At 37.7% G+C, this 17,640-nt stretch overlaps 1 protein-coding gene across 1 annotated transcript in view; it reads left to right on the top strand.

Moving 5' to 3' along the window:
• The window catches only part of FAT1 (FAT atypical cadherin 1), a gene marked incomplete at both ends in the record, with an annotated part of 107,656 nt that extends 91,562 nt beyond the window's left edge, over positions 1-16,094 (top strand). Inside the window, 7 exons of the mRNA XM_080710535.1 lie at positions 587-744; positions 1,618-2,080; positions 4,127-4,280; positions 4,660-4,770; positions 6,249-6,880; positions 8,550-8,687; positions 15,466-16,094. Coding sequence (XP_080566661.1) covers positions 587-744; positions 1,618-2,080; positions 4,127-4,280; positions 4,660-4,770; positions 6,249-6,880; positions 8,550-8,687; positions 15,466-16,094 — 2,285 coding nt within the window. The remainder of the gene's footprint in view (positions 1-586; positions 745-1,617; positions 2,081-4,126; positions 4,281-4,659; positions 4,771-6,248; positions 6,881-8,549; positions 8,688-15,465) is intronic.
• Positions 16,095-17,640: the final 1,546 nt, after the last annotated feature.

Genomic DNA, 17,640 nt, shown 5'->3' with positions numbered 1-17,640 from the left:
TATCGTGTGTGGCTTGCCTGTGTTTATTTGTTTGATTGAATGGATAGAGCATATGATCTTATGTTTATTATCAGTGTGTAGAGCTCTGTGTATTATGAGTATTAACTTCAGTTTGTTACAGTTTTCTCTGTATATTATTGATTTTGGGCTTGTTAAAAATCTTTTATCATTTTGAAGTTTAATTTCTTTCTAGTCAATTCTGTATAATTTTACTTAACAATTTTTACCTCTAGAGAGACCATTTTTGTCTACTCTGAAGAATGGTGGTTGTTTTTTATTTTGCTTGAAGGTTTATCAAACTACCTTGAGGCTATGTAACCATTTTCTGAAATTGTCTTCTAATAATTTAAACTGAACATTTTTATATTTAGATCTTTCATTATTTTAGAATTCATATCTCTAATGCAGTTGTCTAATTTATTCTCTTCCAAATGGAGAGCCAGTTACACTGCTTATTAAACAGACATTTGCTTATGGAGCTTAATTTATAATATAATCGTAAATATCAGTCTCTAAGGGAGAATTATAGTTTGAAAATATGCTTAAATTTGGTTGTGACATAATTTTTCATTTTTTTGATTCATAGGAAGTTCATCTATGACATTTACTGGAAATAGCTTTGTGAAATACCGCCTAATGGAAAATGAAAACAAATTAGAGATGAAATTGACAATGAGGCTGAGAACCTATTCTTCTCATGCAGTTGTGATGTATGCTCGGGGAACTGACTATAGCATCTTGGAGGTATGTGTTTCTACAGACTTGTACCTCAGGTTGTGACAACTTTAAAAATACAAATTCCAGCCAGGCATGGTGGTGCACGCTTGTAATCCCTGCGCTTGGGAGGCAGAGACAGGAGGATTGCGCTGGTTCAAAGCCAGCCTTGCTGGCTTAAGAGACCCTGTTTCCAAATAAAAATATAAAATAAGTCTGGGAATGTAGCCCAAGGTAGAAGGGTTTCCAGGAACCCCAGTACCACACACACACACACACACACACACACACAAATTCCATTTTATGTTTTGATTGTGTACTTAAAAAAAATATGTAAGGTGGGTGAATTCCACATTTAAAGTGCTCATTGCTGGCTGTACAAGTTTTATACTTTGTGGGATGAAAAGTTCTTTTTGTGCTGGAGTAATTTAGAGATTTATTTCTGATTCTTACAAACATATGTGATAGTTACATTCAAGTCCTGGATATTGCATCCTATTAATGTCATAATGAGTTTAGAGAGAGATCTTGCATGTTTGAAGTGATAATTTTCATATCTGCCTTTTCTCTAACATTGAATTTTAACTTTTCCCATTTCCTGATTGCCGTGTGTGTGTGTGTGTGTGTGTGTGTGTGTGTGTGTGTGTGTGTGTTGACGTATATGCTGAATTACAGGTAATTATTAGTCACTTCCATGATACTTTTGGATGTCTAGCTAAAATTTCATATCCCTAAAAGATCCATTTGTATTATTTGTACAATAAACAGATGAGTATTTGCTTGGTAGTCCTTAAATGCAAGACCTTTTTTTTTCTGTCTTCATTCATTAAACACAACTTTTCTATAGAGTTTTGGTCCGAGACTATAATTGAAGGTTCGATCAGAGTAATATTTTTATCATAGATTCATAATGGAAGACTGCAGTATAAATTTGACTGTGGAAGTGGCCCCGGAATTGTGTCTGTTCAGAGCATTCAAGTCAATGATGGACAGTGGCATGCAATATCTCTGGAAGTGAACGGAAACTATGCTAAACTGGTTCTAGACCAAGTTCATACCGCATCAGGTACAGCCCCCGGGACTCTGAAAACCCTGAACCTGGATAACTATGTGTTTTTTGGTGGCCATATCCGTCAACAAGGAACAAGACATGGAAGAAGTCCCCAAATTGGTAATGGTTTCCGGGGCTGCATGGACTCCATTTATTTGAATGGGCAGGAGCTGCCCTTAAGTAGCAAGCCAAGGAACTATGCACACATCGAAGAGTCGGTGGATATATCTCCTGGGTGCTTATTAACAGCTACAGAAGACTGCTCAAGTAACCCTTGTCAGAATGGAGGCATATGCAATCCATCACCTACTGGAGGTAGGTTTCATAATATTACCATCTTCAAAGTGTTACACATGTGTGTGTTTAAGAGGAAGTTCTCTAAATATTTTTTGCTGGTTTTCCTTTGAAGTAATCTTGTCAGATCTTGCTGTCAGGATTGAGTAGTATGTGTTGTAAGAGAGCAGAGTGGGGCTTAGAATTCTGCCCAGCAACTGAGCTGAAGGATCAATTTCCCCGGCTGCTGGACCTTTGCAGTCATGTCCCAGGTGCTCATGCAGGACCTATTTCTGTACAGAGCTCATCCTGTACCAGGAACCAGAGACTAACTCTCTGTAGACGCTGACCCAGGGGAATTTAGAATTAGTGTCCTTGATTTCTTGTTTCTTTGTATCACCTTTTATCTGTTGGCTCAGTACAGAGGCCTGCTAATGTCTTGCTAGCCATAAGAGATGGGAGAATGATTTTTCTGGAAGACCTCTAAACCCTCCTGAAATAATGCCATATCTGTGTCTTGAAGCCTGAGCCTAATATGGTATTATAAGGCTCCTGGATCCTGGATCCCTGTTGGGCCACTTATAGAATGTAGTTAGGAAAAATGATAGTTCTTTTGCCATATAAACAGAACTTGGTATAATTCAGAAAGAAAAGAAAATAATACTTTTTAAGTGAAATTTCAAAAGATATGGTTTTCTATTGCTTTGTTTCAGAAGTGTATACTCACTAAAGTTAGAGTAGGCCATGTTTTTTCATTAGTACTCTGAAAATCTCATGGTTATGACACAACAAAAACTTACATTATGCTCACATTAAGTACACGTCCAGATCAGGGCAGCAAGGAGGCTGTCCTCACTATGTCCATTAGAGACGAGGCCGAGACAGGCATTCTGTGACGTGTTTTACCAAGATCTTTGAAACTAGAGAAAAGGAGCATGGTGTGACCCAGCACACAGACTCTTCACGCACTGAGCCCTAAGTGCCACAGTCTTTTGACCAAAGAAAAAACCTCAACCATGACCGGTTTCAAAAAGCAGGCAGGGAAATACCAGCCTGCCATGTTCCCTAAAGGTGGACCATTAGAAATGGTCAACCATGCTGCCTGAGTGTTGCAGTCTTCACTCCTTGTGCTCATTTGATGGATTTGATGCTTTCCCTTTTAAAATTGAGTGGTAATTTATAGTTTGTAAAGTGCTCTTCACCTAAATTAGCATCTCATTGAAGTCCTAAATGCTTGTGAGCTACAAATAAATTGACATGGTTAGTAGTATTGTCTGTGTACATAGTCACATGGTCACTGTGTACATAGTCACTGTGTACATAGTCATGCTCATGTTTGGCTGAATCATCTTACATAAGTTATAATTTTTAAAAGCTAGTTATGAGTTCATACTTCAGTTATTTCTGTTGTGGTCAAATAGATTGAGCATCCCTACCTGAAAATCTAAAATCTGAGCCGGGCATGGTGACACACACTTGTAATCCCAGTACTTGGGATGCTGAGACAGGAGGATCATGCCAGGTTCAAAGCCAACCTCAGCTACTTAGTGAGGCTCTCAGCAACCTAGTGAGACCCTGTTTCCAAATAAAATATAAAATAGGTTTGGGAGTATAGCCCAAAGGTAGAAAGCCCTTGGGTTCCATCCCTAGTACCACAAAAAAAGAAGAAAAAGAAAAAAAGAAAGAAAGGAAATCTAAAATTTGAAATTCTTCAGAAATCTAAAACTTCTTAAGCATCAACATGATACTCAAAATTCAAGTTTTGGAGCATTTTAGATTTTGAATTTCCAGGTTAAGAGTGCTTAACCAATAAAGTTTATGCAAATATTCCAAAATTCAAGAGACTCAGAAATCTGAAATACTTCTGGTCCCAGCATCTTGGATAAGAGATACCCAATCTGAACCAGCAGAAGAAAGCTTGACCAGATGGACAAACTTTCACGCAAAGGGAATGGAAATTTTACTAGCTTTTATAGATTTTGGAGAACTAAATATTCACTTAAACATAAAGGTAAAAACCAATAAAATCATAACACTTTTTGAGTCATCCAATGATGGGGTTTTTTGGTTCCCTTTTTACTAATGTAGGTTATTACTGCAAGTGCAGCGCCTTACACATCGGTACATACTGTGAGGTGAGCGTCAACCCGTGTTCCTCCAACCCCTGCCTCTACGGTGGCACATGTGTTGTGGACAATGGAGACTTTGTTTGCCAATGTAGAGGATTATACACTGGCCAGAGGTATGTATATTTTTCTTCTTTCATAATGAATTACAATATCGTGTGTGTGTGTGTGTGTGTGTGTGTGTGTGTGTGTGTGTGTGTGTGTAACTGGGGATGGGACTCATGGGCATTCTGCCTCCAAGTGACACCCCCAGCCCTGTTTTTTATTCATTATTTTGAAACAGGGTCTCACTAAGTAGCCGAGGCTGTCTGTGAACTGCGATCCTCCTGTCTCAGCCTCCCGAATGCTGAGATTACAGGTGTGCACCACCACGCCTGGTTTCAAATCTTTTTGAACGTAGATTTCTGCATGTGAAAAGCCTCGGTTCTTCCCTTGTATTTTCTGTTCCGCTGTGGAATCATGAGGTTTATGTATCTTGTTTTCCTTTTTCTTCAGATGCCAGCTCAGTCCGTACTGCAAAGATGAACCCTGTAAAAATGGAGGAACATGTTTTGACAGTTTGGATGGGGCTGTTTGTCAGTGTGATTCAGGTTTTAGGGGAGAGAGGTAAATGGTTTTTTTCAAGATTTACATTTCTACCGTTCTGTAGTGTCATACTCATTAGCAGACACAACCAAACTTAATTAATTCAGACTATATTGCTTCAGAGTTTGCTGATCCTTGACATTTTTATAGTTTATCTTTTTATTTTTTGAAATAGAAGAAAATAGCAAGCAGATAAATATGTATTATACTTGAAACCTACTTCAGTACTTTGGAAGTGTTGTTTATAAACAAAGAGCGTATGGGTTCTTGGCAGGCAGCGAGTGCTTGTGACATGAGTTTATTACATTTTCTAAAGCAATGCCTGTGAAGCTGAGCCCAGCCTGAGAGCAGTGATAATGACTGCTATTTTTTCATAATATGCTAGAACTAACATGGATATGGCATCAAGAACCCTTTTTTTAAACTCATTATCTTCTGTAATCCTTACTGTAATCCTAAGAGGTGGTTATTATTTTCCAGGTGATAAAAAAAAAGACATGAAGGTGCCCATTATATGCTTTTAAAAAAGTGGATCAGAGATTTTAGTTTCAGATGCTATTTTATGTGAGACTTCTCACCAATTAATTATAAAAAATCACTCAGTGCATGCTATCTGTAAGTGCTTAGTAGAGTGCATTTAGATAAGCCTTTGCTATCAGTCTTATTAGGCTGCTCCTGAGACCTACTTACCAGGAATTCCCTACAGAGTTATCCTTGTGATGGTCATAATCCTGAATATTGCCCTTAGTCCCATAACCTTAATTCATAGATAGACTTTTCTAATTGTAGTTAGTGAGTACTCTGGATATATTTGACAAAAATGTTAATAGTAATTAGAATTTTTATGAGGGATAGCAAATAAAGTTTATTAAAGGAGGAAGAAAGGTTTGAGAAGGAGCAGGTATATCTACATAAGTATATAGTACATAGTTTGGAAAAACAGAGGGTGCTTACTTGTGACCTATTTTGAAGGGGTGAGGAGCCTGAGAAGGTTTTAATAAAGGCATAGCATTTTAAAATGGTAAACAGAATAGCTTTTTATCTTTTCACTTTTTTTATGGTTCTGTCATACTCTAAAATAGGAACATTTTCTTAAATTTTAATTTAGCTTATTAGAAGTTTACAGCAGAGTACAAATATACCAACATGCACAGTCCAGGTTTCTGAAAGATAGCTTGGCTATTGGAACTAGAAACAAACTGGTGTTCAGCTGATGGGATAATGGATTTAGTAATTTGTCGAATCCTCAAGAAATGGCAGTTAAATATTGGCTCAGTGAGTTTATGTCCCATACACATTCCAAGCATCCAATCAAGTGATTAATTACTTCCTGATTTTGTTGTAGTTATTGTTGTTGATATTTTGTTTGCAGGTTGTTTATATTTGATTTTGTTTGGGCGTATCTTACTAAGGAGGGATTTATAGTCATTAGTCTGAAGGACTGTAAGCCAGGGACCTGTGTTGCCAAGGCGTGTGTTCATTCCTGGCTTTCTTGGCAGGTGTCAGAGTGACATTGACGAGTGTGCTGGAAACCCCTGCCGCAACGGGGCACTTTGTGAGAACACGCACGGCTCCTATCACTGTAACTGCAGCCAGGAGTACAGAGGCAAGCACTGTGAGGATTCTGCTCCCAACCAGTATGTGTCCACTCCGTGGAATATCGGGCTGGCCGAAGGAATAGGAATCGTTGTTTTTATAGCAGGGATATTTTTATTGGTGGTGGTGTTTGTCCTCTGCCGTAAGATGATTAATCAGAAGAAGAAACATCAGCCTGAACCTGAAGACAAACACTTGGGACCGACCACAACCTTCTTGCAAAGGCCATATTTCGATTCAAAGCTCAATAAGAACATTTATTCAGATATACCACCCCAGGTGCCTGTCCGTCCTATTTCCTACACTCCTAGCATTCCGAGTGACTCCAGAAACAACCTTGACCGAAATTCCTTTGAAGGATCTGCTATCCCAGAGCACCCAGAATTCAGTACTTTCAACCCTGAATCCATGCACGGACACCGAAAAGCAGTGGCCGTCTGCAGTGTAGCCCCGAACCTGCCTCCACCGCCTCCTTCAAACTCGCCTTCCGACAGTGACTCCATACAGAAGCCTAACTGGGACTTCGACTATGACAGTAAGAGCAACTGCTTGCATCTCCCTAAAATGTCACCATGATAAGCAGTGAGATTAGGAGTTTTGCCACTGACAGTTCACGTCAAAATGCAGAGTCTGTGTGAGAGATAAATATGCTCCAAATCTGAAATCCAGATGATTTGAAAAAACTCTTGGATGCCTTGAGTTCTGATTGAGTATTGTGGCTGTGATGTTATTTTAAGGAAGGAATTGAAAATCTAGTCACGATCCAATTAGTATTCTAGAAATATTCATTCTCATAACAGATACAAGTTCTCAACTGTGATCTTTGTGGGCTTATTATAATTATAATAAAAATAACTGGAGAGGAGCATTTTCATGCTAGAATTGTTCTTTTGACATGACTAGAACAAGTAGCAGTATTTATATTATCAGCTTCACATTTATTTGATGCTTTAAGAAAAAAGCCCTATTTTCTTCCCTCCCGCCCACCCCAGTGGTGGTGATTGAACCCAGGGGCGCTGTAGCACCCTAACCTTTTTTATTTTGAGTCAAGGGCTTGCTAAGTTGTCCAGGTGAGCTTGCCATCCTCCTGCCTCAGCCTCCCGATTAGCTGGATTACAGGTGCACACCACCACGAACTGCTGCTTTGTGCTGTTTTAAAACAGAATTTTAGTATTCTTTATCATCTAATGATATCCATGGTTTATTTATAGAGAAAATCTATTCTGTAAGCCTCCAAGAGTATTTGTAGGTTTTGTTGCTTTGTTTTTAAGATGTTTCTTTTTTTCTTTCCATAGTTTATAAAGTAAGTGTCAGATCCTCCTGTCTTAGATTCCAGTTCTTGGGAGGCTAAGACAAGAGAATCGTGGATTCGCAGCCAGACTCAGCTACTTAGTGAGACCCTCTGCAACTTAGTGAGACCTTGTTTCAGAAATAAAAAGTGAAAAATAGGGCTAGGGTGTAGCTCAGAGGTAGAATGCCCCTGGGTTCAATTCCCAGTACTGTCCACCAAAACAAACAAATCTTTTATTCCTTCTAGAGAAGTCGTCATGTCCTGGGTTTTTAACCTGTTATTGAAATTGCCCAGTGGTTAATCATTTTTGAATTGCCATTAGCTCATTCTCATGTAATAGTACTTTGTGTTACTTTTGAAATCTTGGGATTAAATTAGTACTAAAAGCATAGAAACATTGATTATATTTTAAAATTTTTTATGTGAAACTTGTAAGGAAGTATATTTGTTCCGCCATTTATTTTTGTTATCTTAGGAATGCTTATTATGATTTTTGCTCTTCAGAACAGTTGAAAACATAATTCCTAGACTGTGAGTTTATATTTTTGACTCATAAGAAAGTTTATTAGGTGAAGAATTTGGTAGATTAGTATACACTAATAATTGATTTTTAATCAAAGCACAGCCTTTGTCTACTTGCATTCTCTGCTAGCACAGAGTTGGAGTACTCAATCTAATTGCTTTATTATCATGTTTCCTTCAATCTGAAGAAGGCCCATATTATTTCTCCTTCTCTGTTGTAATACAGGAAATACTGTGACTATATTACATGTAGATGACCTGTTTATTAAAGTAGATTCCATCAAAAAAACAAAATAAGTATCAGGCTATCCCTTGGCAAAGCACAGCAGTGAACAAACAGAACCCTGGTCCACATGGCACTTACTGTTCGTCTGTCATCTTTTCTTTTCAGCTAAAGTGGTGGATCTCGATCCTTGTCTCTCCAAGAAGCCCTTGGAAGAGAAGCCTTCTCAGACATACAGTGCCCGCGAGAGCCTGTCGGAAGTGCAGTCTCTGAGCTCCTTCCAGTCTGAGTCCTGTGAGGACAATGGTGAGTGGCGGTGCTGCGGGCTGCGCTGGCGTGCGGTGCTCAGTGCTGCTCGTGTTTGGATGTTCAGTGTAGATGCACTGGGTCCCCTGAGTGTTAAAAATGCTGCCACATTTCTCTTGGCTTCCTTAAACAATACCTTCTGCATACTTGCATGAATATCTGCTGGGGAAAATACGAAAAGTGTTCTTAATGAATAGGTATTTTAACTGTGGCAACCTGTCAGTCATAGAGAAGAAAATATAATTAACTAGAAAATCATTTCTATCTCATTGACTAATCTTGTATTACCCTTTTGCATAATAGTAAAATTTATGGAAGTTTTGTGGGTCTTTTCAGAAACTGTTTTAACTTTTTTGACCACACAACACACACACACACACACACACACACACACACGTATGCACGCACCCTTTAGGGAGAGATGTGATAGTCTGAAATGTTCGGTTTCAGTCGCACCTTTGGTATTACAAGGTTTTATTTGTCTCTTCCCCCCACCCCACTGCGGCCCCAGCTCCCATTTGGATCAGAGCGTACTGACTGAGAGCAGTTTAAGAGATTGCTAGTAAGTTTGATTATATTTCTAATGAAGAAAATTGGACACCGGGTTCCATGACACCAGTTATGTTTATCTGATGTCCCTAGGGTAAATTGCATTGATCACCAGCTTTGCCTTATTTATACACATATCAGGAGAGAAAATTGTCAGTATTCAGTAACACAGTAAAGTGTATTTGTAGTTAAAGTATTTGACCATTAAAATTTATAGACTTAACTGTAATATTTTTCTTGCATAAAAATATAATGTTTACATGACAATGCTTGCATACTGTAAACATTTGATTGGTGGAAAGAATTAATCCACTAATAATTATCTGATCCAAAGTAATAATAGTCCATAATCTCGAGTAAATTGTTCATAATGCATTTATTTGTATAGTTCATAAATCCTCATTATTCATAATACATTACAATGCTCTTTTCCAAACTAAAGATACTTATAAATACGTTCCATCCATTTCTCATTTTAAGGATATTATATATGATACCAGAGTATACTTGTGTTTATGTATGGTGGTATATAGATACAGCTTCACTTGTGAAATCAACAAAAACAAAATAGAATTCTTTTCATTAGTTTCAAGTATAAAAAGTTCATATTACCAGTTTACATAATAATTTATATTTTGGCCCCTAAATATTCTTCATAAATACACTTCAGAGTTTTCTCAGTAGTTTTCTTTCTTTCCTTAGGTTGTTTTGTTGGAATCACATTTTTCTATTAATAGTCCTAAATACTTCTAATAAATTATGACCAAATTAGTTATGAAAAATTAATTGCCAGATAACACAGTCTAAGGAAAAGACAAGTCGAGGAGTGGCTTTTTTTTTTTTTTTTTTTTGGTAGTACTGGGGTTCCTGGAAGCCCTTCTACCTCCGGGCTACACTCCCAGACCTATTTTTACATTTTTCTTATTTGGAAACAGGGTCTCCTAAGCCAGAGCGTGCGGCTGGCTTCAAACCTGCACAGTCCTCCTGTCTCTGCCTCCCAAGCACAGGGATTACAAGTGTGCGCCACCATGCCTGGCGAGGAGTGGCATATTTTAATTATCATAATTTAATCATTTTATGGTAAAATTAAAGTCCATGCCAAGAGTCCACACATATATTTTTTAAGTTTTAATTTTTTGCTACTAGGGATTGAACCCATGGGCATTCAACCTCTGAGTTACATCCCTAGCCCATTTTATATCTTTATTTTAAAACTCGGGTCTCACTGAATTGCTGAGGGCCTCACTAAGTTGCTGAGGCTGGCCTCAAACCTGTGGTCCTACTATCTCAGTCTCACTGGGATCTGAGCATGCACCCCCAAGCCTGGCTTCTGTACTTAATATTTTATCATTAGTTTTCTAAGCCTGTCCTGACGTTGACCTATTGTCTCCATGGTCTAAAGTCATGGTGTCACAGGGCTGCATTTCTCTCTGAAAACTCTCTTTGCTTCTTTTTCCAGATTCTAGAGGTGGCTTTTTTAATCTTTCAAATACAGCAACATTGCATATCACTGACCAGTCCTCTGTTATCAAGGCTCCCCCTAGCCGTATCTGAGAAAGATTCTTTCCTTTAAAAGCCCTTGTTAATTTATTTAACCCACACACATAACTCAGGAACACTCCTCATCTCCCCATCAGGAGATCTTTAGCTTAACTGTGCTAGTGTCCCCATGTATGGTTACGTTTTCACAGGTTCCCAGGATCAGGGTGCGGGCATCTTTGAGGGCCATTCTTCTACTTACCACACACATACGTATTTATCTTGGCATAGATGTTGCTTAAAAAATAGAACACACAAATGAAAAAGGAATTTACCCAGGAAATAGCCAAGTAGTGTGTACTTCTCTGCTGGTATGTTAGCTTACCAGCTGTTAGTCTATCTGAAAAAAGATAAGAAATCTGGGGTGGGAGCAAACAAGAGTAAAACCATTTTTTTAATTTATATTGCATGTGTATTTTCTTACGTGTCTTTGTTCAGAGGCCCATATACCAAGTTCCTTAATATGAAATCATTTTTCATGAAATATTAAAATAAGAATTGTTGTGCTCCAACCAGTTCTTAAAAAACCCAGTTTATAGATAAAAATATGTTCCTCAATTCCAGTAAAGCATAGTTACTCCATTCCTTTGATTCCTTTGATAGCAAATAAACAACTTTATTAGAATACTCTCTGAGACATAGCTAACAGAAAAATTATAGGGATAAGATGTAAATTATAGGGTTTTATTAAAGCATTCATTTTGTATTTTTAAGTTACAAAGCAGAAGTCAACATTAAGAAATTGTATTCATGCACTGTTTTCTAACTAACTGAAGATTGTCCTAATTGACTCCTTTTGTACCTTTTTACAAGCTTCCATAGTGACTGTAATACACCTTGTCAATGCTGTAGTTGACACGGTGAATAAAGAAGGTATAGATGCCTGTGCTTTGTGTTTCTGTGTTACCCTTACCATATCCCTGGAGTAATGTGCTTTTGCCTATGTGGGGTTAAAAAAAGAAAGTAGTGTATGCTTTGTGGAGGTTTCATTTCAGTACTTTTAAATCTGTGAAGGCGTGTGTATTTGTCATGTGCATTGCAAAAGTATTTCTATGTATGTTATGTCTTTTTGTTAGTTTTTACTATTTGTGGTGATTTATCTTGACATCAGAAATAACCTTTAGGGTTTTGAGAATTTGTCTGTATGGGGTACATGGCTAAGAAGTTCAGAAGTAATTTTAACTACCTAAAATTTTTAATGTAAAATTTATTTTATGAACAGAAATAAGATCAAATACCAGAAAACTTTTATAATTATCTAAAACTGACTCTTTTCGATTTTCTTTGAGTGTGGTTAAAGAAAAGAGTAGAACGTGGTAAGAGGTAGGTTTTCATATCTGATTTGGTGGGTAGGTTTTCATACCTGATTTGGTGAAGCCATTTTATTTGAAGTGTTTTCTGTTTAGATTTTAAGAAAGAATATTGATCACCTCCCTCAACTTACTTGAAATTTAATTAGCCCTGTATTAGTGCTAATTATCAGATTAGAGTACATGTGAGATGCACAGGCCAATAGTGTCCTAACTGTAATGTAAATCAGATTACCTAGGGAATTTATTAAAAGTCTGCTTGCTGGTGGTTTCTAGCACCAAAACCTCTGATCCAGTAGGTCTGGCCCTTGAGAATTTACATTTTTGACAAGACCCATTTAATTCTAATTTAGGGATCTAGTTCAAGAGCTATTTGCATAGGCCTTCAGTAGTACACAAACATTACTACAAAGCTCAAATGATCCTTTTTGCCAGAAAATGTGTGCTCAAGACATAAATGGAAGTCTTGCCAGATTTAATAGGGTGAGGTAGGGCAAGCTTTTTTTTTTTTTTTCTTTTTCCTAGTACTGGGGTTCCTGGAAACCCGTCTACTTCCCGGCTACACTCCCAGACCTATGTTTTTATACTTTTTTTATTTGGAAACAGGTTCTCTCAAGCCAGCACGGCTGGCTTCGAACCTGTGCAATCATCCTGTCTCCTCCTCCCAAGCGTGGGGATTACAAGCATGCGCCATCACACCCGGCTGGGGCAAGCTTTTTAATAATTAAAGCTACTGATGAGAGGCATACCTACTTTTCTAAGAAATACCATGTTTTTACTTGGTAAATCAGGGCTATCTTTTTTTTTTTCCAGTAAATTTTAGTTTTAACACAATGACATTCCAACATTTTAAAAATATTGGTGGAGATTAAAGAAGCAGAATTTTAAAAATTCTTCATTGCAGTCTCCTTCGCCGAAAATTATTCTTGACCTAAGAAATAGAATATAAAGTTAAAGCTAGCTTAAATTTTAAGGATTATCAACTGCCTGTGTAGTAACAAAAAATGCCAATTCTCATTTTTTAGAGGAAGTACTATATTTTTAATAAACTTCAAAAAATTATATTGATATGTTTTCTAAATAGTGATTTATTCAATTTTTAGAACCATCACAATCTTTTTAATTTTTTATTTGAATTCCTAGAAAAGAACCTTGAACCCAGTATCATTTATTCCATATTAGTTTGTTACATGCAGGGGTTTTCAAGCACTTTATAGAATGCCTTGAAGGCACTGGCCTTGTTTAGGAATCACTCAAGTGACCATATTTTTGCCATGATTACTCCTTTCACAATTATCAGAAACAGTGCTTCATCTACATCATCTTGTTTAATATTCATAACAACTCTTAAGAAATATTTAACTCCATTGCAGTGAGATCCCAAAGTTAGCCAGGGTAAGTGTCTCATGACCCTGAGGTTTACGTCCCCTGCCTTTGACTTGGTGCCATAGTTGGTGTAAATGAGATCCCTGGAAAAAAGTGTCAGTACCGATCAGGTGTGAGGAGGTTGCAGAATAACTACAGACACTGATCTTTCTAGGGAAAGCCTAACAGTATAAATATAACAGCATATTCTATATTAATAAGGTTTGGAGAGATTTTTAGCTTTTAGTTATCTATAAGTATTTAAGTTCATAAATTTTATACTTTCTGAGTATGTTATGTAGCTTTAAATATATTTGAATCACCTGAATAACCTGATGAGTTTATATTTTATTAGAACCTATAGGTTTTAGAGCCTCTAGATTCTTTTTTTTTTTTTTTTTTTTTTTTTTGCGGGTCTGGGGAGATGGAACCCAGAGGCATTTGACCTCCAAGCCACACCCCTTGGCCTATTTTTTATTCTTTATTTTGAAACAGGGTCTCACTAAGTTGCAGAGGGCCTCACTAAGTAGCGGAGGCTGTCCGCGAACCATGATCCTCTGGTCTCAGCCTCCCAAATGCTGGGATTACAAGTGTGTGCCGCCATGCCCAGCTAGAGCCTCTAGATTCTAATTATTCCTAAGAAAATTGTTTCCAGGTTTAAATGGCCAGAAACAAGGAAAGGAAATGAAAACAACTAAGTTTCCTGGCCAAGTCCCTAGTTCATCCTCACTCATCTTTTCCTTCCACTCCCATAATCCCATATTACTTGTACTACAGAAATTGCTCAGTCATTTGGAATTGTGATGGGCAGTGGTATAAAGACCTGGTCTATGGCTGACTGGGCCTTTACAAACAGTTCACATTGTACCGTGTACTTATCTTTATTGCCTTTTCAGCTGTCTATCTGTTTTAATTATCCATGTTTTCTTTTCTTTCTACTCTGCCACCAAAAGAATCTTTGGCTGCTCCTGACCTCAGCAAACCAAGAGGTGACTTATGCATGCCAGTTGTCCATTGATAATCACTAAAAAAACTGTAAAGATTTGGCCTCAGAGCTGACCTGCTTCACTTGCTTGTTCAGTGTTTGTGGCAGCAACAAGTCCGTGGCCGTTGAACACTGCATTCTAAGCACGTATTGCTTGCCAGAGGATTTTAAAATCCTAAGAAAGAGGGGGAAAAAAAAAACTATCCCTGAATGGGGAAGTTTTTTTTGTCCCCAGTAATGATATTTTTATATAATCTAACACTGTCCTTTGTCCATTCAGAAGTAGCAAAGAATATTGTCGACTATCAAAATAGTTTTTTTTTAGCACTTGATTTTATAGTTGCTTGAATTGGGAAGCATGCTTTAAAAGATACATGTGTTATGATAATTTATTATTTTATTTAGGGCTAATGAAAAATAACACTGCATTTAAATATTTGATGTACAACATTATTCTAAAGGAAGTTTTCTAGATTTTAGCATGTTAAAGGTTATTATTTCAACAAGCTGCATTAACTAGTATATGTATATTTTTAATGACAAAGTAGTACCGCTCCAGCGACATTGTTAGTTTACTCATTAAAGGCTCCTTCTTTCTGAAGGAAGAAAACTTCTTAACAAATGTCCTAAGACAGAGTTAATACTTTTGTCATAGAGAGCAATGAATTCTCAACTACAGAACAGTTGAAAGGGCGATTGGAATCGTTTGTAGTAAGTGCATGCAATGTTAGATGCTGCGCTTTGCTTCTGTTGGAACTCTTTTCATTTCCTTGAATGTTGGATATGTATGAAAACCATAAGATCATGTTTTAGAAATAAAACCTAGTTGATAAGAGACCTTCAAAACTGGGTCGAGGTGGGGCATGTCTTCAAGGCAAAGACAAAGGGTTTCCAAAGCGATGCGGCTCTGAATGAATGCATAAATATTTTTGTCTCTTTGTGTCTTTGATACATACACTAAGCTCTTTTACCAAGGCACAAACACTTAGCAGAAAACACGTTAAAATTTCTTTCTTTCTTTTTTACCAAGGGTACCACTGGGATACATCAGATTGGATGCCGACTGTTCCTTTGCCAGATATACAAGAGTTCCCCAATTATGAGGTCATTGATGAGCACACACCCCTGTACTCAGCAGATCCGAATGCCATCGATACAGACTATTATCCTGGAGGTTATGACATTGAAAGTGATTTTCCACCACCACCGGAAGACTTCCCTGCGCCTGACGAATTACCACCGTTGCCTCCAGAATTCGGCGATCAGTTTGAATCCATCCACCCACCTAGAGACATGCCCGCTGCGGGTAGCTTGGGGTCTTCATCCAGAAACCGGCAGCGGTTCAACTTGAATCAGTATCTGCCCAATTTCTATCCCGTCGATTTGTCCGAACCTCAAAAAAAAGGCACTGGCGAGAACAGTACTTGTAGAGAACCCTACGCCCCTTACCCTCCAGGGTATCAAAGAAACTTTGAACCCTCCACTGTAGAAAACATGCCCATGTCTGTGTACGCCTCCACAGCTTCCTGCTCTGACGTGTCGGCGTGCTGCGAAGTGGAGTCTGAGGTCATGATGAGTGACTATGAGAGTGGGGACGAAGGCCACTTTGAAGAGGTGACTGTTCCCCCACTCGATTCTCAACAGCATACCGAAGTCTGACGCTCACACTCCCCCCCAAAGTGCCTGGACTTCAACAAACCTAGAGATTATATCAATAATCTTCTGCGTCGTTCTTTGCAGCAGTGCTTACGCTTTCTCTCGGTGAGCTCCCACGGGCATGGCTGCACTGGATCGCGCGCTTCTTGATATGTTAGCCATTTCCAGTGTCCTAACCTACTGTAATTGGATGAGATTTTCATCGGCTGTCATTTCCCCCCTTTTTTTTTTTGTATTTACATTTGTCTGTTGAATAATGAAACAAAAAATCAGTCCTACCATCTTGTTAGCATGATTCATGTATTTATATAGATTTTGGTTATTTTAATTTTCCTGTCTTTTGTAAATTTTCTGTACAGATTTGATTTTTCATAGTTTTAACTAGGCTTTCAAGCTGCTTTGTGCATTTGTTACCGGCTGCATTTTGGTGGTATTGATATCATTACCTAGCACCCTGATTTTTTTTTTAATGTAACCAGGGTTTCACTATATGTTCCCTTCAACTGAAGTATGACATTTCATTAACACATTTCAATATAGTCAACTTATTTCTTGCTGTACATATAGAATGAGGAAAGATCTGATACATGGACATGTCTTAAATGGGTTGCTGTATTTTAGAATTATAAACATTTTTCATTATTTGGAAAGTGTATGGGGACCTTCTGCAGACCTGTTTAGGACCAAAACCATCATGACACAGTTTTTATAGTGTCTGTATATTTGTGATGCAATGGTCTTGTAAAGGTTTTTACTGAAAACTACCATTAGCCAGTCTTTTCTTACTGACAATAAATTATTAATAAAATACTTTAGCCTTATTGCCTATTTTTCTTCTGTATTTATGTCTCTATTTAGGATTCAGGTGGTGAATTGAGATGGAAGGACGGATATCCGTGTATTCTGTGGCTTAAATCTTAAAAAGCTGCTTTCTGGTTGCTAAAGCCAGGCTGTATTTACGAATGCAGCCACTAGGTGGCAGTATGTGGTTATTAAAGGATAATTTTTATAATAAATATTTTCATTTGTACATTTTAACTTATTAATACTTATTGCCCATTTAGAAGCACCTCTCTCTAATGAAATTTCCATTAATCTTATTGTTCCATTAATTACAGCATACATTTTAGATTCTGTGTGTGTGAATGAGAGAGAGAAAGAGAGAGAGGAGAGAAAGGGAGAGGGAGAGAGAGAACCAGGGTCTCACTGGGTTGCTCAGGGCCTCTTTAAATTGTTGAAGCTGGCCTCTAACATGCAGTCCTCCTGTCTCGGGCTCCTAAGTACTGGGATTACAGGTATAAACCACCATGCGCAGCCAGTGTTTTTTTTTATATGTAAATATTCCCAAATATATATGTGTATATACATATATATAGGTATATATGCTGAGCTAAGTAGTATATGGTTTTTATTTCTATTTACAGCCTTCTCATTCTTACACAGTTGCTTATTTCATTTATTAATTCAAAAATATTTTTTGTTTACCTAATGTGTACTCTTTAAAAAGACAGATCTCTGCCTTCTTGGGACTTCAGTTTGGTGGAGATAG

This window comes from Muscardinus avellanarius (assembly GCF_963383645.1).
Source record: "Muscardinus avellanarius genome assembly, chromosome: 14".
In the NCBI taxonomy this organism is placed as follows: domain Eukaryota; kingdom Metazoa; phylum Chordata; class Mammalia; order Rodentia; family Gliridae; genus Muscardinus; species Muscardinus avellanarius.
The sequence above is the reverse complement of the archived record's forward strand: the minus strand, read 5'-3'. Positions and strand labels throughout refer to the sequence as shown.